Here is a 20,990-nt window from a genome sequence, read left to right as displayed (position 1 = left end):
GCATGCAAATGCTGCCGTCTGCTTTCTGCCCTATTTGCTTAGGGAGCTCAGTGTCCACCAGCTGCTGGTGTGGAGGGCAAAGGAGGGGTGGAATTCAGCTGGATGGCCACAGGTGGGCTCTTGTCATCCTCACCTGGTGCTGTGCCCATAGGGACATCTGGGGACCCAGGCTGCAGAACCAGCTCTGCTACTTCCTGGGTGTCAGGGCCCACCTGTAAGAGGGGATCCCAGCCCTCCTTCCCGTGGCCCTGCGCCTGTCTCCTGGGAGCCCATTCCCTCGTCCTCACAGCCTTCCCCACCAGATGACTGAGCTGGAGGCTGTGTGGATGGAGGAGAACTGGAGGCCAAAGGGCTGTTGTGCTGTGTGCGCTCCTCTGCCTGTTGAAACCCCTGAATCAGACCCTCGCCTAGGCTGGAGTCCTGCTGGATTCCTTCACCCCTTCCATAGAGCCCTTGAGGGGAGAGTCAGATCCCTGTGGCCGGGCTCTGTCCCTTGTGCCCAGCAGAGCCTGGATGGCAACTGGGATGCCCTGGTCCTGAGAGCAGTGGCACAGGGGGTCTGTCAAGGGTCAAGCTTTCCGCACACAGACCCTGAGGTGGAATCCTGTGCAAGGGTTGGATTGAGGAGGGACTCAGGGCCCAAGTGTGGGAGGCAGGCTGTGAGGAAGGAGGTGGCCTCAGGCTGACCCCACCGAGCTTCTGCAGGGGAGGCGTGGACCACCCCATGAAGAGGACAGCTCTAGGGGGCTCTCTGCTCTTGGTGGTAAAATGGCTCTGGTGGCCGCATGGCTGTTGGTCCAACAAGAGCAGCAGGGGGCAGGAAGTGGAGCCTGGAGGGACATATGCATGGGGGACACCTAGATGAGGACTCATCTGGGTATAGTTTTCAATTTTTACTCTCTACAATATTTTATGGCTTGAAACTCTTTTCAAGTTGTGTTACTTTTGCAGTTAGAGAGAGAGAGAGAGAGAGAGAGAGAGAGAGAGAGAGAGAGAGAGAGAGAGAGAGAGAAAGAGAGAGAGAGAGAGCTACAACCAGCAGAGGTGTCTCCTTGGGTCCCAAGCTCTAGGAAGAGCCCTGCCCAGGACTTGCTACATCAGCTTTATTTGACTATAACTTTTTTTTTTTTTTAAATATATTTTATTGATTTTTTACAGAGAGGAAGGGAGAGAGATAGAGAGTTAGAAACATCGATGAGAGAGAAACATCGATCAGCTGCCTCCTGCACATCTCCCACTGGGGATGTGCCCGCAGCCCAGGTACATGCCCTTGACCGGAATCGAACCTGGGACCTTTCAGTCCGCAGGCCGATGCTCTATCCACTGAGCCAAACCGGCTTCGGCGACTATAACTTTTTATATCCATTTATGTAACATTTAGAAATACATTTAATGGAAGTTAAAATGAAAAGCTTCCAATTACTGCAGCTTAAGAAAAAATACCTTCCCTTTGGTGTGAAGGCGCTTTTGCCCTCTGCCCAGCCTTTTCCGGGCTGCTCTGTCAGTGTCTCCTCACCCTCTTCCTTCCCTCCTCCCTGCGCCCCGTCAGCCTCCTCCAGGGCTGTTCTGATCAGTTTGGCCCTTCCTCAGGGTCATCCGCTACAGCTAGATTCAGTGACTCAGTGAGCACGCCCAACATGCTCTTGCCTTCTTCCCTCGCACACATCACCTTGTACCTACATGATTAATTATGGTTGCCTGATCTGCTCCCCTCCCCTGGACCTGACAGTGGGAGTGGCACAGAGTGGGGGGCTTTCCCTCTTTGTACCATCAATAGTGCCCCCCACTGGCTCTTTCCAACCCCACCCCATCTCTAAAACTAGCCTCCTGCACTTTGTCTTTGGTTGTTTCAAAACTCAGAGAGGGTTGGTCCCTGCTGCCCAGTGCTCATGCGCACTCTCAGCCTGGATCCCCCGCCCACCCCATCCCGTCCATAAGCGTCCCTTCTGGAGCTGTCCTGTACCTCTCTAATGGAGATGCACTTCACGTGGCTGTGGCCTTGGTCCCCAGCATGGGCACCAAGGGTATTTCCATTTGAGCTCAGGCGACCCAGGTGCATGCGGGGTCCTCTGGTCTAGCTAGCACTTCTTTTGCTCGTGGCCCTCTGGCTTCTCTTGCCCTCACCTATTTCTATACAGATTCCTATCTCTTCTCTGATTTGGGGAAACTTCTTTACATGTAATATTAGGCTCTTGCCAGATTTAAACGCTGCAATACCGCAATACCTATCTGTTATCTGTGGCCCCTTTGAGGTGCTCTCTGTTCTACAGGAATTTTCATTTTTTTTTTTAATATATTTTATTGATTTTTCACAGAGAGGAAGGGAGAGAGATAGAGAGTTAGAAACATCGATGGGAGAGAAACATTGATCAGCCACCTCCTGCACATCTCCTACTGGGGATGTGCCCACAACCCAGGTACATGCCCCTGACCGGAATCGAACCTGGGACCTTTCAGTCTGCAGGCCGACGCTCTATCCACTGAGCCAAACCGGTTTCGGCAGGAATTTTCATTTTTATGTTAAACCCCCATCAGCCCAGCTGGCGTAGCTCAGTGGTTGAGCATTGACCTATGAACCAGGAGGTTCCTGGTCAGGACACATGCCCAGGTTGTGGGCTTGGTCCCCAGTGGCGGGTATGCAGGAGGCAGCCAATCAGATTCTCTCATCATTGGTTATTTCTCTCTCCCTTCCTATCTGAAATTATATATATATAAAAACAACAACAAAAACACACCCTTGTCCGATGGCTGCACTTTGGGTTTTAAGTTCTTCACTCTGCGCTCACAAATAGGTTTTCCCACATTTTCCTACTAACTTCCTATTTTATTTTCACACCGAGGTTTTTCAGTCCTCTAAGTTGGCCCAGTGTGCACCCTGCCTGGCCCGAGCCAATCCCCAAGCCCAAGCCTGTATCTGCCCGCTGACTGCTGTTACTGCAGGTCTGCAGTCAGTAGGATCCAGCAGGAAATCACCTCTACTGACATCTCCTCAGAGCTGACTGGACTTTTCCAAAGTTTCAATGTGGACCTTTTTTCTTCTGTATAAATTTTAAAGTTTAATGAATTTCTTTAAAAATCAGGTGGGATTTTATTAGGATTGTGCTGGATTTATAGCACGTTTCCCTTCAACCTTTTTGTATAACTTTCAAATGTGAAAGAACAGACGCTGGACTTCAATTTGTGACCCAGTCTGAGTCTACCCTCCACCCCAGGGCTTCCTTGTCGTTTTTGTCCCCAAGAGGATACGAGGCTGGACAGACTGACAGCCTCACCTCTGCCCCCCACCCCCCTTGAATCTCCTCCCTGTCCTCTTTGCTGGAAGATTTGGATTTTTCCTAGTTGTGAGTTGGCTGTTTCATAATTGATTTCTGTTCTATTAGAGGTTACTTTAAACTTCTCTTTTCCTATAAACTTTATTGCTCCCTTTTCTACCCCAAGGTGAACATTCCTCCTTTTTCAGTTCCTCACTTGGAGTATGTCCTTTTTGGGGTGGAATAACTTTTTTCAACACAGGCACCCCAATCCTGAACCCTTGTGTCTAAACACATCTCTTTTGGCTGCGGGCAGAGTGCGGGGTCACCATGCCAAGGGGCCCCGTCCTACCCACCCCTTTCCTTTCGAGGAGCTTGCTCTTCAATAGGCGCTCACGGTCAGGTTGCATGGTTTATTTTGGCCAAGATTAAAATCAGGACTTGGACATGGCCTTCACCTTAGGGCAACCACTGCCGTGCTTATGGCTTCCCTGGCCATGGATCTCTGCTGCCCCGAAGGCACCAATACGCTCCCGGCTCCCAGGGCCGCCTGCGCACAGCGGTGTCACAGCACCTAGGGCAGTGCTGGCCAGGAGGGCTGCCCTGGAGAGCTGTGGCTACTGAGCACTTGGGATGTGCCGAGCACAACCAAGAAACTGAATTTTTAATTCCACTTTATTTAAACGAAGTTAACTGTGAACCGAATCAGCCATGAGTAGCAGCACGTGGCTCCCATACTGGACAGGGCATCTCTGAAGTGGGGAGCGGAGGGACCTGTGGTGACTGTGTGTGGGTCCTCATTCTGCAGAGGAGAAATCTGAGACCCCAAGGATGAATCAGACCCCTGGGGCTGTTGAGGTAAATTTTATAAAACACGAATCAACACGATGATGGGGTCAGAGTGGGAGACAATGTTGCAGGTGGTCAGAGGCGAGCTCTTTGCAGAAAGTCTTTGAGGAGCCTCAGGTGGGTTTACCATCTGTCAGTGGCAACATGACCTCAGAGGGCCGCAGGGGCAGGGGGAACAGGAGGATCGGGGCCTGCACACGACATTGCTCTTTAAGAGAGCTGAGGGTCACAGCACAGAGGGCTGAGCCATCCTTTACGCAGTTTTGTTTTAAAATATCATTTTAAAACACTGGCATCACTGGTCTAAAAGACTAGAAGCTCTGGGCTGATAGGCTTCAGGCCACTGGGACGACCCCTGAATGCCCACCCAGCAGCACACGGATGCTTGAGTGACCTCCCTCAGAGAGGACACAGAGCAATGGGACACCGTGTGGTGCATGGAACAGCAATGCCTCCCAGAGTGTGACTGGCAGTACACACGGCAGTGATCACTCAGTGCCTTTTTATTGCCATTGGGTTGTGACCGTTGATAGTGATGATTTCAGGAGCAACGGGTGGATTAAAAAACCGTGGCCAGGAAGTTCTTTTGGAGAGAAAGAGCAAGTGAGGGCGAGGAGGGTCAGAACCTGACGAAGGTGGCGTCGATCTGCCGCACGCTAGGCAGTGCCAACATCACCTTCCGTCGGTACTGTGGGTCCTTCTGCAGGGGGTTCCCCTCCAAGTATACTGTCTCCAGGTTCTTGGCTCCCTTCAGCTCGTCCAGGTCGCTCCAGCTCTCGAGGAGATTGTCATTCATCTGGGAGGACACACACAGACACGCACACACAGACTTAATGAGACAGAAAATGTATATGTATTTACAAGTAACTGTTACTTCCTCCTCTGTGACTTGCCTGTTTGCTTCTGCCCACTGTTCAAATGGCAGCTCTGTACGGCTGTGTTTAATGTCAGGACATCACCTCATCGGACAGAGTCGTATAAGCACATTCTCACTGTCATGCAGGCGCCCTCCACCTGACTGCTCAGCTGTGAAATGGGCAACGCTGCCTGCCTCTCAGGCTGCCGTGATCGTCAGTCGGACGGGAAAGCCGTCTGGACACCACAGCAGCTCTGTCTGTGCTTACTGTCTGTCTGGTGGTCTGAGGAACAGCATTCCTGTGTTCCGGGGCCAGGTGCTAGCCAACCTCCAGCAGTTGTGAGCCTGCCTGCCTCCCAGTCTCAGCAGCCCAGGTCCCATGTGCTGTCCCTTGGCAAGGCATGCAGCAGAACCCCATCTTCAGAAACTCTACTTAAGTGTCAGCTATGCCCCAAACCTGCCAGCACCCACCCCTTTTGTGGTGCAGGTCTTGTCTCTGGTTGTTTGGTTTCTCTGTGTGGTTCCCTGGTCCCTCCAGAGCCAAATCCCCTCAGTGCAATGCACCCAGCCCTCCAGCAGCCACACCTTCCCTCAGGGTGCAGCATAGGGGCCTTGGGGCTCATGTTCCCTGTGCACTCAGCCCAGCACACCTACCACCATGGTCTGGTTGGGCATCCCTGACACACTCTGGTGCTACTCCAGGCCCAATGCTATAATAAGGGGTGAGACACTTTTCACCGTGGGCCACCTGTGGTCTAGGGACATTTGGATATCCTTTTAAGGAGAGAAAAGGAAAGCCACCAGATACCAGCAGGGTCCGCAGCATAGTCAGAGGAGGAAGAATCATGCTTTAGACTCCACACGCATCTTGGATTAGAGTGACTGCACCGAGGACAACACTCACTTCACAGAATCACAGAGAGTATATGGGCAGTGACCCCATAGGGCATGAGCTTGGGGACCAGTGGTACACATGCCTGGAACACGCATAGGATCCTGACACTGAGGACAACTTCACCATCATTTGCAACCTGTTTAGAGTGGTGTCCAGATGCCTGACATACGTTTACTCTTCCAACTGACGGCGACAGACTCCCTAAGCCACACCTGCAGCCATGAGACAGCTCGAGGCAGATTCCAGGGTGACCAGAGAGGACACACACCCATTTCCTCTGTGCTACAGGGCCCTCTGGTCACATGGCAATCCTCAGGTCCCCCTTCCATGTGCAACGCAATCACCCAGTCCGCTGGTCGGGTATAGATGGGGCCAGAGAGCCGCATCTTTAACAAGTTCCTGGTGATGCTGATGCCACAGGCCAATACAATGATGCCACCAGCCTTCAACCTCTCTGTGCACGCCCATCTCAGCTCGCACCTCATCACCCGTGAGCCCCATCATCCTGAATGCTAGGCCCAGGGCTGCAGGCCCCACACTCACTGACCACTTCACTCACCCACCCTAGAGGGTACTCAACTTACCCAGAATTCCAGCAGCTCTGTTAGATGGCTGATATTTTCAATCTTTTTAATTCTGTTTGCCGCAATGTCCAGCATCGTGAGTTTGTTCTAAATAAGGAAGTAAAGTTTGTCTTGGGTATACCTCAGTTCATGGTGATTGCATGGCCATGAACATAGCTCAGAGCTGTGGGCCAGCTGCCCTCACAGAACAGAGGCATGCTGACAGGATGATGACCCCTGCCCATTGCTTGCAGGTCCTCCCCACCCCTGCCCACTACACAGCATCCACACAACCCCATCACCCAGCTCTCAGTATCACTGGGATATCAAACTGGTCCTGTTAGACCTGAGCCCGGAGCTCCCAGATGCCCATCCACAAGGACCCAGTGAGACGACAGTCCTGGGAAGGGCAGGGTAGCCCCTGTCGAAAAGCAAAGGGAGGCCTGGCCCCTGGGGCTGTATGGGGCATGAGATTTAGTGCTTATCTCAAGGACCCCTCTGACACTAATACTTAGAATAGCATTTTTTCATTCAGGAAGGAGGAGCCTGGGCTAGTCCGAGGTAAGAAACTGCCCAGGCGCAGGTGGAGGTGGCGGAGGGGAAAGTCAAGCCCATTGTCCTGCAGTAGGCTGTCCTGTCCAGGGAAAGGCCACCAGGAGCAGGGCAGGGGAAGCCTGGGCACTAAGGGAGGGGCTGGCTGGCCTGGATTGCAGCCGATGGAAGAGAGGCGATGGGAGGAGTCTGGAGCCCAGCCCCGCAGAGGACAGTGCCCAGAGCTCTGAAAGTGTGTGTTCCTCTGCCTCATCCCTCCATTTCTGACCGGGTGCCTTCTCCCATTCTCTTCGGTACCTTGGGACACTGACACCAAGCCCTCCCAAGTTTAAGGGCAAGTTCAAGAATGTCCCAGTAAAATAAAATGACCCCCTGCCTGTCCCTAAAGCACACAGACAGCAGCTCTGCTGATTCAGAAGCACTCTGGCCTTGGTGTCTGACTCCTTATGGGCCCAGCCCCACCTTCCCACACCCCATGTCCCACCTGGGGTGGAGCAGTGACAGCAGGAGCTGGGGTGCTCATGCTGGACTCGTCATGTGTCCTTAGCCTGGCGAGTGCCTGTAGCACCCAGGGGGCTTCAGAGCAGGGACTGGAGGGGGCCTGTGGGCAGCCCTTGAGTGCACGGTAGGCACACGGCAGGGACAGGCCGGGTCCATGTTCCTGAGGGTGGGTCTCTCCAGCCATGCCCATGTTTTGCAATTCTCAGTGCAGGTGCAGAAACCAGCAGAGCTAAAGTAGCCTGACACATGGCAGATCTAATCTCTGCGCAGTCTGAGCTCATAGGCTCAGCAGCAGAGCGGGGTCCTGTCTACCAGAACCGGCCCTGAAACTCTGAGGACAGGGAATCAGTTAGGCACTCAACACCTCATGTTTTTCTGGGGAGCTGGACAATGTTTTGAGAGCAAACCAGTAAGACTCTCTCCCCATCCTGCAAAACAAAAGGAAAGTGGGAAGAGCAGGCACCAGAGGCTCCGACTTCCAGCAGAGGGACAGGTGTGAGAGCTAAGGCCAGACCAGCAGGAAGACGCAGCGCATGGAGGGAATAGCAGAGCAGAGGAGCACCAAGGTGCTGGGAGCAGGATTGTTTGTGGTGCTGAGACAGGGGATTTGCCCTTTCATTTACTGCCTTACCTCCCACCACAAAAATAAATGCCAGGTAAGTGGGGAGATAAAACTTAGAAGTATAGACGAATATTTGACCTCTAGCTGATTACCAATCCTGAGGAAAAAAACTCTTGATCAGGACCAATGTACAATCAGGTAACTACCTTTAGAGCCACAACTGCTTTGTTTCTGTTCTGTTTCAGAGGCCTAGGGAGTCCTAACCTCTTGACTCACCCATAGGCGGGGGCTCCTCAGCCTGGGCCTCCATGACCACAGCCTGCCCAGCTCCGGTCCCATGGCCTCCATCCACAGTCTCACCTCTCAGAACTATGCTTCAATGTACAGAGGAAGGTAACTAAACTTCCACAAGCAAATTCTAACTCTCCCCAAATTTTATGTGGATGTTGGTGACATGAAATTCACCTCATGGTTTCCCCCCCCAACATTACTCATGGTAACCAGGTCCAGGGGCTGAGGCAACGGTCAAAGGAGCCTTTCCTGACTAAAATGGTGTTTGCCGTAGCAAGTGAACAGTCAGGTGACACTGCTGATAATGAAGAAAACGAAAGCAACCCCGTAAAACTGAATGAGCAAAGTACATTATTTGCTTGAACGCTGCTCTGAGAAAAGCAGTTAGTCTGCAGGCAGCCTAGGCGGGCCAGGTTTCTGCAGGAGCTCCAGGGGAATCTGCCCCCCACACTTATTCACCTGCCTTTACGCAGCTCCTGTGCTGGGCTGAGCAGGAGCAGGCCAGGGGTGGGGTTGTGGGAGAGTGTGGACAGGCCTGTCCTTACCAGGGATGGTGAGGAGGAGAAGGAATGTGCAGGAATGACTGGGAGAGGCACCCATCCTGGGCAGCTGAGATGAGCTGTCCCTATAGGCTAGGAAGTGCAGTGGTCAGGAGAGGGCAGGAGAAGAACAGCTGCTGATTCCTGCTGGCCTCCGCAGTACGGGGGAGGGGAGTACACGAGCAGGTAGGGTTTGGATTTTACCCCCTAGCAAATGCCTACAGTGCTGCTGGAGGCTGTGCAGTGAATACGGTCTCTGTGAGGCCCTCACTGCCTGTGCTGATCAGACACTGGCCGTGGTGGGAACACTGGTTTAGGGCTCACTCAGGGGACTTTCCTGCATTTCCTGGTGAGAGGGGTCACTCTGTCTGCAGGACTGGAAGCTTCTCTATGAGAAACCTCCAGAGGCAGCATCTACTGAAGACCAGCCCCGGAGGCCGAAGTGTGCTGTTGGCCAGCTGCCTGCCACTCAAGCCCCATGCCCACCCACCCAGATGGACAAGAGGACGTCTTACGTTGTTCTCCAGGCCTTCTATCACTTCGATGCCGTTGTGGCTGAGGTACAGCTCCCTCAGGTTTACCAGGCTCTGCAGACCCTCCATCTTGGTCAGCCTGTTGCTCTGGAAGGGAGAGCCGACAGCCATCAGAATCATGTGTAGGGTGTGAGGTAAGACAGCTTTTAGGAAAGGAGGTTTCTCTTGTTGGAGAATTTGGACAATTGGGCATTCCACTTAAAACAGGCCAGCATCGGGTTATGAAGAGAGAAAGATCAGCATCTCCAGTCTGTTGTTCTGGGCTACAATTCATGCGTGAAGGTTGAAGGTTTTTATGCAAAGAATTTGTTTTTAGATGTACTCAGGGAGGGTCTAAAAATCAGATTAGTAGTTCAAATGTTAAGATCACTGAATATTTTAAATTCATTCTTTCTCTCTCTCTCTCTCTCTCTCTCTCTCTCTCTTTCTCTTTACTTTCAGGATATGTTGTAACTCAAATTAAACTATGAGGCTCTCCCATACCCAGTCCCTGTCACCAGAACACCCACCACATCCCACCTCCCTGGTCTGATTCCACTCATTGGCTTTTAACAGAAAAGGTCACGTGAGCCTAGCAATATTCAGGTGCTGACTCCCAAACGCAGAGTAGGACCCTTGCCCACCATTGAGCCAAATATGCTAGGAACATTTGGAACAAACTTATCCTTCTGAAGGCGCCCCTTTGCCTAAAAACCACCAGGGACTTTTACCAAGAAAAGGAACGTGACCCATAAAAGATGAAGTGTTAGTCTAACACGCATATGTTCACAGGAGCATGTGCACATATGAGATCTAATGCTTCAACTGCTCGTGATGCAGTGCTGATCATGGACATAGTGGGAGAGAAAACTGTGCCAAGTAGCAGCTCTGGCTGGCTGGGAGGCCATGCAGGCCCTGCTGGTTCAGGACAGGGGGTAGAGGTGGGGCAAGCTGGTTTGATACCTGTATACTGAGGACTGTCAGGTTGGAGAGTGCATCCAGGTTTTGAAGTTTAGTGATCTTGTTTTTCCCCAAAAACAAACTGTCCAAATTGGTTAACGTGTCGATATTTTCAATGGCCTGTAAAACGGACAGAGCAACAGTTTTCCCAGGGGAGGGGACAGCGCTCTCTGGACTTGGTCTTGGGGTGTCAGGCAAGTCTCAATCTGGAAACTTTCTAGTAAAATCTTACTTCAAAGTACAGAATGAAAAAACTGAGGAAAGGCGGAGGGTCTGAGGCCTGTCTCTCAGGCTCACTCCTCACCTCCATGCACCAGATTTCGCAACTCCTCCCAGTTCTGAGCTGACATTGTTCTGTTAGTCTATGTGGGGTTTGTTACAATGCATCCCACCAGCCTCAGTCTCCCCAGAAGTGAGCCCCCACGCAGGATCCGGCTGTGCCCCTCTTCCTCGTTCCCACCCTCTTTTCTCGTCCGCCCTGCCAGGTGCTGAGCTCTGCGCATCTGCACACAGCAGGGTTTAATGAAGGTGCAGTGACCAGATCTGTCTCCCTCCTCTGCTCAGTCAGGGCAGGCTAGCACGGTGGTGACCGCAGCAAGTGCACGAGGTGCAGCTCGTCTGCCCATTGCAGCAGGACTTGGCTGGGGGGTCTATGAGGATGGAGATTCAGGAGAGGGCACCCTTAACAGCTACTGCCTGCGGTAATTTGTGACAAGCCACCTCTCCTGGAACGTGCCACAGAGACACTTAATAAAATACTGATGTGACTGCTCTCTAGTTTTAAACGTATGGCTCTGCTGCCACATTACCACCAACAGTGTCTGTCCTCACTACAGCCACCTCTTTGGTTTGTGTCCTGCCCAACTCTCAAGGGCCAAGCCGGACCGACAACTGTCAGCTGTAAGCTTCCAAAAGCCATACGGAGGGCTACTTTCACCAGGGATGGAGGGGAAGAAATGCTCAAAGATACCTGAGCTCAGCTGCTCAGCAAGGCCAGTGGGAAGCACAGGCTTCCTGTGGCCCTGGTGAAGGTCAGGTTGCTGTCAGCCCCTCTGCTCGGGATATGCTCATGTCAGGCAGGATTGCCAGAAACACAACCGAAGTGTTTGAGGCCGATCAGTTCACCTCAGGCAGAATGTACTGGTAACTGGGATGGTTTGCTAAGAGTTTAGCTCAGACGGGGATGGACAGCAAGTGAAACCTACATGCAGCAGGCTAGGCCACTCCATTTGGGCACATATTCTTTTTGTTTTGTTTTGTTTTACACCAAGCAACCTATGTAACAAACATGGTTGCTTTTTTTTCTGGGCACATACTCTTATTAATACTGACCCTAGTATTTTTTCTTAAAAATTAACTTTCGTTTCTGGGGGGGGGGAATCACACCCTATGGAAAATATACATCCTGTACCCCCAGGCCATGCCCACACCTACCCGGATGCGGTTGGATCCCAGCTCCAGCATCTCCAGTTGACGTAAGTTGCTCAAGTTCTCAATTTTATTGATTTTATTGTTGACCAAGAAGAGCTTTTTCAGTTTTGTCAACTTGTCAACCCCTTCAATGTTTCTCAGTAGATTAAAAGAAATATCTAGAATCCTGGAATGAGCAAAACAATTATTTTTGAAGAGTACAGGCCACACAGAACTCAGAATATAACTGTCTCAAGGGCGGCATCCCACCTGGGGAACAGCCTCCAGAGCCCCCAGTGCCCGCTCATAGGACTGCACCGAGGGCAGACACCATATCATCCCCTACTGACAGGACCAACCAGCAGCCTCTACCCAAAGGCTGATTTGCAGGCTGGGACTGGGCAAGCTGATGCCACTGATGGAGCCAGGACCCAATGGCAGAGGTGGCCTCTCCAGGGCAGACTGGTTCTGGAGACACTGGTCAGCCCCTGGCCATCCCTGGGACTTGGGACTCACTCCAGCTCTGTTAGTGTGTCCAGATTCTCTATCTTCTTGATCTGGTTGTCATACAGGTCCAGTTCTCGGAGGCTGTGCAGCTCCTCCAGGTTCTCAATGCACTTAATTAGATTTTGACGGAGGCAGAGAGTCTGGAGGGTTGGAAAAAGGATACTTGACAACTAGCAGGGAGGTCATGGGAAAGCCTTAGGGGGAAGGATGTGTTTTCTAGAAAGGGGCTGGCATGAGGAAGATGGAAGACACCCACAGGAAGGCTGCAGACAGGCCCTGCACCATGCAGACCTACTCAGTAAGGGAAGCTTTGGTCAGTTTGGGGTGTATATTGTTTCCTGGCAGAGTGAACCCTTGGACTCAGGTGAGTTCAGGACTGTACAGTCTGATGTGGGCTCAGCTGCAGGCAAGCCCTGAACTGAGGCTCTGCAAGCAGCAGTGGGTCTGAGCCGCCTGCACTACTCCTCAAAACTGCCATGTTCAAGTCAAATATGCTCAATGTGGTTCCTGATGTAGGCGGCACGTCCTGCTGGACTGTGCCTGCCCCAGAGCTGAGTCTCAGTTATGGATTTACCTATATTCTGTGGGTGGGGCAAGCTCTGGACTATTACAAAATCACCTCACATGAAAGGACAGACCCCCTCTCACCTTTACTTTCTTCAGAATCTCAAATCCTTCAATTTTTCCAATGCGGTAGTGATTCAGGTCAATGTCCTGAAACAGAGAAGACATTGAACTTAGCTGCAGGAAAAGTGCCCAGAGCCCCACTTCCTAGGAGCCTTACTTCCTAGAACAGGAGTTAAAAAGGGGCCTGATAGGGGGGTGGACACGAGGGTAGGGAGAACAGGTGAGCCAGTGCCACACAGGAGTCTGCAGCAGATAGGTGACAGGGACATAGAGGTGAACTTCAAGATGCTCATGGGTTTAGCTACGATTTATCATAGTTTTATGTAAAACTAACCCTCCAAATGAGCGGATATAACATCTTCCTCTCACCCCCTAGCGCAAAACCAGGTGCAAGAAGGTACACCCAGCCAGGGCACTGCCAGAGGCTCCATGGTTGGTTATTATACAACAGGTGCTTCTGCAGGCCTTGGATTATGACTGCTTTTCAGATGTGGATGTTAGCACCCCATATTTATAATGTAATCACTGGATCTATTGATTGACGATTCAAAGGAGTTTCATTTGCCACAACGTGGCAAACAGAAATGGAATTCAAATCAGTGCTATTAAAAACAATAAGAACCCAAGGAATCTGACCCACCCAAGGGAGGCTTAGACGACCTCCTCTAGGGGATCACTTACTAATCTGACACCTTCATAAAAGATAACCTGACGGTCAGAGTGGTCCGTCACCACGCCCCCTGAGGCTGGGTCGAGCAGGCGGCATTACCTCTGCATCTCTGTCCAGGGTAATGGTTTCCATATCCACAGGCAGCTCTTGTCCTGAAAAAGTGAGAGAGAGGAAAAAAGAGCCCACTCAGAGTCCACGTGGCAGGAGGCAGCAGCCAGCCTCGGTGAAGAGCTGGCACGCAGGCCTCCTGGGGCAGAGTGGACTCCAATGCAGAGGTGACACCAACAGGTGATCTGGAGGATCTGGATGGCACAAAGGTCTAAGTAACACCCTACTCCAGCCATGGTCACCTTTCCAGCATTCTGAGTTTCCTGAATTCAGCTATCAGCAAAGGTTTCCACACTTCCATCTGTACTGCAGAGCATTCAGAGAAAGGAAATGTGGTCTGAGGCTGGCCACCAACCTCCCACTTCTGGTGACAACCAGAGCTGTGTAACTGGCAGCAGGACCCCCCCCCTCCCCCCCCCCCCGTCTATGGCAATATATCAGGCCATTGGACTATAGACCATGTTGGGTATATCAGATGTTCTAGGATGTGCCTTTTATTGCTTTGGAAAGTGGCCCAGCATCTACAAACACTTCTCTCTGCAAAGAGCACAAGAGAATGAAGCATGGCTCAGCAGACAGATCAGCCCTGTTGAATAATTTAAATACACTTGACTGGGAGGCTGGAAGCTGAACCAGCAGAGGACCTCCACCCTGTAGGCTGGGCCTCCTGGGACATCCGATGGCTGAGGAAGGCTGCAAGAACCACTCTTGCTGCAGAGTTCACAGTCTCAAATTTAGCAGACCCCACCTCCCCATCTTAATTTCATCTGATCCTATCTAGGCATTATGTTTAAAAGGGTTAAATTCTTAAAAAGAGTAACAGTAATTTCTTGATTTCACCAACTATCTTATGATTTCTTCTCCCACTGAGTGAGTTCTGCTTGAATTAGGATATGAAGGTCATATATTGAGGCTGAATGGCTTTTCTCTGAAGTCCCTAAAGTCCCTTTTTGCTCCCCCAATGCTTTGCTGAAGCAGCCAGGCTGCCTGTCTTACGGAGCTTCTCTGGGTTGGATTGGAGCGTGTGGCTGCCATCTCATCTATTTCCTGTAAACTGGTTGTTACACTCTTGCCTGGCTCCCATTGCTGCCCCTTCCATTCAACAAAACTGTGTTTGGTTCTGCAGTGCAGCTCGCTTGCAGCTCCCAATCTCCTGAGGTCAGCCTGGCCCCTGCACAGGAGGCCTCAGAGGGGCGCACTTGACACAGGACCAGCTTAATCAGGAAGTACTGGCCCCACACTGGCTGAAATCACTTCCTAGTCTTTTCACTATACCTTTTCCATAATGATCAATAGTGGCTAGATTTAAAAAAATGTCTTCTACAGTGTATCCAAAACTTTATGAGATATCACCAACCTAAGAATTAAATAAAAGAAGCTGAGCAAAACCAAGAGATATAACCAAGCTATCTGTCCACCCCCCCACGCCCCCCCAGCCCCCAAGACAGCCTAAATTCACCATTAGGACCCAGGATGCTGCAGTGAGAGAGGCTATGCAATGAAGGCCAGAAACTCAGGTCACTCAATGTCCAAACCAGGATGCTTTAGGATAAAAGGGGCACCACAGACAATTATGCTGGGCCACCAGATGGATATTGGGGCTGTCCTGGGCTCCTCAAGGACATGTGGTTACATGGCTTAAAGGGGTTCTGTCTGTAATCCATCCAGCACAGGATGGGCCCCCAAAAGGTCAGCTTATCCTTTAAAACAAAGTTACTAGACTAGAACATCTTTCTGTATATATTCTGCACTGACCATATTTTGTGATTTCTTAGGGAAAATAAGTAAAAGGGAACAGTTGACACGTTTGAATTTGTTTTATTTGAACTTCAGATTTAAATATAGGTAAGAGCAAGTCCTACTTTCTCTAAGGACTTACAAAAATGTGTATTCCCAGAGAACTTCTAACCAGTTAGTAGTTTGGAGGAAAGAATGCTGGGTTTAGGTAACCCGGCTCAAATCCAGCTGTTCCACTTTGGAGCCATGCGCCCTTAGGCTCACCGTAGTGAGCCTGGGAGAGGATGCCCATGACAGAGCTCCATCAACTCTCCAGTCCAGCACAAGCAGCAGGTGTTCATACGTGACGACAGGTGATGCTCCCACCTGCTTGGCTTTCTAGACCTCAGACAGACATCAATGAAAGCTTTCACCATCACTCCCATGTACTTATCCCACCCACATCATCTCCAGAATATCGACTGCAGTTCTGAAATGTGACTGGTGCTTTTGTGGTAATCTTCTTTGCCTTAAAATTAGGTTGCCATAGTTACCAGTCATCTTCACCGGCACAGAGAGCACAATGTTATTTTAAAAATTTGTTTGGTTTTTATAAATTTGTTGTTTTTATTACTAGAAAGGTAAAATGTACGATTACTACCTTGAACATCCACAACTGTATATAAACCTAGAAAATGAAGAAGGTACAAGACCTTCACCAACCTGCTGTTCAGTGACACCTTCAACAACAGCTTGAGGCATTTTCTCTGGAGCAGGTAAAACCACATATTAATAGTTTCTAAATAAAAACAAGATCTTAACATGCATACTTTTTGGAAATTTGTTTTCACCTAATAATATATCTTGGACAGCTTTTTTTCTGTTTATATGGTTTCTACTCTCATTCTTTTCAATGAAAGTTGATTTTCTAAGCAACAAACAAATGGGCTAAGACAGCCGTGGGCAAACTACGGCCTGTGGGCCGGTTTGAAATGAATAAAACTATTGAAAAAAAAAGACCATACCCTTTTATGTAATGATGTTTACTTTGAATTTATATTAGTTCACACAAACACTCCATCCATGCTTTTGTTCCGGCCCTCCGGTCCAGTTTAAGAAACCATTGTGGCCCTCGAGTCAAAAAGTTTGCCCACCCCTGGGCTAAGATCATGGCTGGGGAGTGTGAAAAGCTACCATCGTGGGCTAAGGACTTACTTCTCTTGTCTCCAAATTCATTTTGCTGTTCTTGTTATTCACTAAAACAACAGGAGGCCACTGGTACGTTTTCCACGTAAAAGGATTTCCCTAACACCTGGGCAGTGAAGAAGTCCATCCTCAGGCCTATAAAAATGGTGAAGAAGTACTCAAGAAATGACTTCTTTAAGACATTAGAAGTGCTATTCTGGCTCTAACTGGTTTGGCTCAGTGGACAGAGCAGCAGCCTGCGGACTGAAGGGTCCCAGGGTTTGATTCCAGTCAGGGGCACATGCCTGGGTTGCAGGCTTGATCCCCAGTAGGGGATGTGCAGGAGGCAGCCAATCAATGATTCTCCCTCATCATTGATGATTCTATCTCTCTTTCCCTCTCCCTTCCTCTCTGAAATCAATAAAGATATATATTTAAAAAAATAAAGTGCTATTCTGAAAGCAGTTTGTATTACTATGGTAGGACATCAAAGCATAGTAGTCAGCCATAATGTTTACTGTAAATCTCATCCTGAACATATGGTTAATAAAACAATTTTCTGATTCTGTCCCAAATGACGCACTAGGACCAATATCATTATTATTATTTGCCTTCAGTGGAATTAGAAAAGTTGCACTGTGCCTGCAAGTGCCAGCAGTCAGCTGGTTAGGGGAGTGCGCCTCAGACGGGCCCTGCTCCCACCAGCAGACCAACACAGTACAGTGGTCCTCCCCAGAATGACACACGCTGCCACCTTGGGAAGGGGGAGATAGACTGTGTGCAACACTGCCTGCACCCCTTTAGTGACCAAGGTTCTTAACTGGGCAGGGTACCTGCTGGTTCTTCTTCCCCCCGTTCCTCTCCATCCTTCAGGCTGTGCTCGCTGAGGTCTGCCACTATACGGCTGCTCTGCTTCTTCCCTTCTTCATCGCCCGATTCTTCAAACTCGACCCGCCTGTCAACTGAACACACACAGATCAATGAGAATTCCCATCCACATCATGTTCTCTTTGAAGTACATATAACAGACAGACATCCAGTTGCAAGTAAAAAACGCCATTTAAAAACATTTGTTGAATTCAGTTCAATGAACATTTGAGTGTCTTCCATGTCCCAGGTACCATCTGTACAGTGTCAGGGAGACCTGGGGTTGGGAAAGGGGCAGGGAGGCCACATGGACATGAAGGTGAGTATCATACTATTCCTCAAGGAGCTCATGAAGAGTCGCCAGGTGTTCTGAATGCCCTGGGATGTTGCGATTAAAAGTACTAGTGCTAAAATGCAGTGAAGCCTGGATATCCGTGTAGAGGGGACCATTGTGACCCTTCCACCACATACCTTCATCCATGCTCCACTATCCATTTGGTCAAGAAAACCAGCCCAGTTCACAGGCCCACGTTCTGAAAGAAATCAAGACTAACTCAAATCAGACTGTGGGCAGGGGCCTCTAATGAAAAAGGAGAAGACAGCCAATAGTGCTAACTGCCCCCCGTAAACGTCACAGATGCTAACCCTCAGGACATAGTGAGGCCAGCCAGCTCAAAGCTTTGAAGAGCTGGCAAGTAAATATTTTTTCAATTAATAATAAGGCAATGATGAAATGTGGCAGATTGGTAAAAATTCATTGGCAAAATTGTAAAATAATGTTCCTTTCTCCTAACTTTCTTCATGACCTCTTTGGAAGTTTGTCTAGAAGCCCCAATGCACTTAGAACTTACTTGGAATTATCAACCACACTGAAAGATTGTGTGTTCCTGAGTCCAGCTTATCTACAGAGGGAAGGAAGTGCTTTTCCATTTTTGTATCTCCACTGGGCCTAGTAAGGAAGCGTCTAGGAAAGGACTGCTGGACAAAACATATCCCTATGAAATCCACCTCCAAAACCTCCACATCTGTTCCTCTTCCCTGCCCTTGGCAACTGCTTTGGCTCAGCTACTCATTACTTGTGGCCTGGGCTCATGCTGGGCCTCCTAACTGGTCTTTCTGTGATTTATCTGACCCTGTCTAATCTATTCTCCATTGTCAGAGAATCTGATCTGAGTCTAAAATCCAAGTCTGATCTTTGACTCCAAAAACTCCTAGAATGCCAATGGCTCTTCCCGAGTCTACATCTTGACCCTAGAAGCACAGCTTAGTAAGTTATTTCCTTTTCCAAGCCGCAGCCTTCAAATCTGCAGAAGGGAGCTAGTATAGTAACTATATCTTAGAGTTGATCAGAATTAAATTAGAGAAGGCACAGAAGCAGTTAGCTTTTAATAAATAAAAGCAGTAAACATTTAATAAATTAATTACAGGTATTCCCTGCTTCCCAAAAGTTCACTTTATGCCACGTCATCTTTAAGAAAGAACTATATTAGTTTTTTCACTAATGAGATAACTGTAAAGAGAATTTTCTCTTTCATGAAAAATGTGAAAAGCAAAAATAGCATCGTTTTGTTTTGCAATGAGCTTTAATAGAGGCAGTTTGAACTCCAACCAGCCAGCGTGGCACCATCAAGCTCCTTCCCCAGGGACTATACCCGACATCTCAGCATCAAGATGCCATAGCTTTGAACTGTATCTGTGAGTGTCTAGGCTTCATCTTGATTCTGTGCATCCATTAGCAAGATGTGCCCTAAGATAACTGCTTCTTCACTTTATTCCATTTTGGCTTTGAAAGGTTTCATAGGAACATTTCACTTTCAGATACTGAGGAAACCTGCATTGCCAGGCACAAGCACTCTGTGGCCTCGGCTAAAGGAGAGCAAGTTCTACTGGGCCAAGATCTGGTGCGGCTCAGCCCTGGGTGGGAGGGGCTTAGCTAATGAGGGGCAGCCAATGTGAAACCTGGGACTCTATTCTGAGGACTGCAGCGGTATGGGACAGGATCAGCATCTGAGGTGACTTTCGGGGACTGGGGCAATGGGCTGGCTCAAGGTATTGGCAGCACAGCATGAATAGAAGAGGTTCGAAAATTTGGAGATTTTTATTTTTTTGTTAATCCTCACCTGAGGATATTTCTTTTCCCATTGATTTTTAGAGAGTGGAAGGAAGGGGTAAAGACAGAGAGAGAGAGAGAAAAAAAAAATCAATGTGAGAGACACATCCATGGGTTGCCTCCTGCAGGTGTCCCCACCAGGGCCAGGGATCGAACCTGCAACGGAGGCACGTGCCCTTGACCAGAATTGAACCTGAGACCCTTCAGTCCGAGAGTGGATGCTCTAACCACTGAGAAACCGGCTAGGGTGAATTTGGAAATTTTAGAGCCTGAACTCTCCCCACCTCATCCATGACTTTCTCTTGCTATCCTCAATGGCACTCTCTACCCTCAACCGAAATGAATGTCACCCTTGGTCAAACTCTCCTCCAAACAGGCCACATTCTTTCACACCCTTTGCCTTTGACTATGTGGTTTCCTTGGCCAGAAATGACCTTCGATCTTTCCTCCAACCTGGCTGAGCCGTTAACGTTCAACTTGGAGCTGGCTTTGATTGGGCAGCCATCAACCCCGAACATGCCAGCTCTTCCTTCACCGCCCCTGCCCCCGCCCCCTTCTTCCCTAGCATTTACATACGGGACAGATAGGAGGAAACCTGCACTGCCAGGCACAAGCACTGTATCCTCCATGAAACCAGCACATAAGCACTCAAGAACAACTGACTCTCCAGTTAGCATATAACTACATGCATAGATATGCACATCATATTTTTAACTAAGTGGAAGAGTTGAATTTAGTCTTTGCTTAACTGTGATAACTTTGTAAACAGGTACCGGTGTTCTGTAACAATCTCTCGGCTGCTTGTCACACTTCCCCACAACCCATTCGCTTTGGAGAGGACCCTGCTCCGCCGCCGCCACGAACACGAATGAACCAACTCGGGGCAGGTCCCACGGCGCCCTGCCCGTTTCCCGATTAGTTGCAAGGGGACCGACCCCGTGGGTCAGGCCAGAGGTTCAGTGCGAGGCTCCAATCAGCTGGTGGGCGCTCGGGCTGCGAAACCACCGCGCCGTCAGCTCGCACTCATAGGCCCGGCTCGCGCCGCCGTTGTCCCCTATGCCCGGGGTCCAGCACCTCCGGGGCTGCCGCGCCTTCTCGGCCACCCCCGCCCCTCCGAGCGGGCCAGCAGTTGTCAGGGGTCGCGCAGCAGGGCTGGGCCGCGGCCGGAGGCGGGACGCCCTGTGTCTCTCGGGGAAGACCAGTGCGGGTCGCCACCCCCCACCCTCTGGGCCCTTCGGTCGCCGCACCGCCGGGCTGCTCACCCTCCATCATCTCCTGCGACAGTTGCTGGCCCCCGCCGTGCTCCGCCGCCATGTTGGCTGCTCTTCCCCTTTCCGGAATTTGTCGCCTCAGGCCCCTCAGCCAATCAGGACTCCAAGCTCGGAGTTTTCCCAGCCAATGGAATCCCAGCGCAGGGAGGGCTGAACCTCAACGCGCCTGCGCGGCCCCAGTACCTCAT

General features: G+C 50.2%; 1 protein-coding gene across 5 annotated transcripts; it reads right to left on the bottom strand.

Annotated features, from left to right (window-relative positions):
* Positions 1-3,908: 3,908 nt before the first annotated feature.
* Positions 3,909-20,932, bottom strand: PPP1R7 (protein phosphatase 1 regulatory subunit 7). Of its 5 annotated transcripts, XM_036319667.1 has the most exons (11): positions 20,794-20,863; positions 17,893-17,954; positions 17,388-17,516; positions 13,645-13,697; positions 12,897-12,962; positions 12,258-12,388; positions 11,766-11,928; positions 10,335-10,451; positions 9,375-9,479; positions 6,436-6,522; positions 3,909-4,929 (listed from the first exon to the last, which is right to left on the bottom strand). In XM_036319667.1, exons 2-11 carry the CDS (start codon positions 17,900-17,902, stop codon positions 4,720-4,722), a joined length of 1,071 nt encoding a protein of 356 aa, XP_036175560.1. In that variant the 5' UTR covers positions 17,903-17,954; positions 20,794-20,863; the 3' UTR covers positions 3,909-4,719. The 5 variants fall into 5 exon arrangements, with proteins under 5 accessions (XP_036175560.1, XP_036175558.1, XP_036175559.1 ...); XM_036319665.1 differs by lacking the exon at positions 17,893-17,954 and having other exon boundaries at positions 20,794-20,932; XM_036319666.1 differs by lacking the exon at positions 17,893-17,954 and having other exon boundaries at positions 3,909-4,896; positions 20,794-20,932.
* Positions 20,933-20,990: the final 58 nt, after the last annotated feature.

The sequence above is a fragment of the Myotis myotis genome, unplaced genomic scaffold (assembly GCF_014108235.1).
Source record: "Myotis myotis isolate mMyoMyo1 unplaced genomic scaffold, mMyoMyo1.p scaffold_m19_p_8, whole genome shotgun sequence".
In the NCBI taxonomy this organism is placed as follows: domain Eukaryota; kingdom Metazoa; phylum Chordata; class Mammalia; order Chiroptera; family Vespertilionidae; genus Myotis; species Myotis myotis.
Note: the sequence above shows the minus strand (reverse complement) of the source record. Positions and strands in the feature narration are given on the sequence as shown.

Excerpts from the sequence above, each read along its gene's own strand:
- PPP1R7 (XM_036319665.1), bottom strand. The coding sequence starts at position 20,845 with ATGGCGGCGGAGCACGGCGGGGGCCAGCAACTGTCGCAGGAGATGATG. Across the intron at positions 17,517-20,793 it reads GTCGCAGGAGATGATGGAGG|TTGACAGGCGGGTCGAGTTT; the intron begins GTGAGCAGCCCG and ends GTGTGTGTTCAG. Across the intron at positions 10,452-11,765 it reads TGGGATCCAACCGCATCCGG|GCCATTGAAAATATCGACAC; the intron begins GTAGGTGTGGGC and ends TCCGTTTTACAG.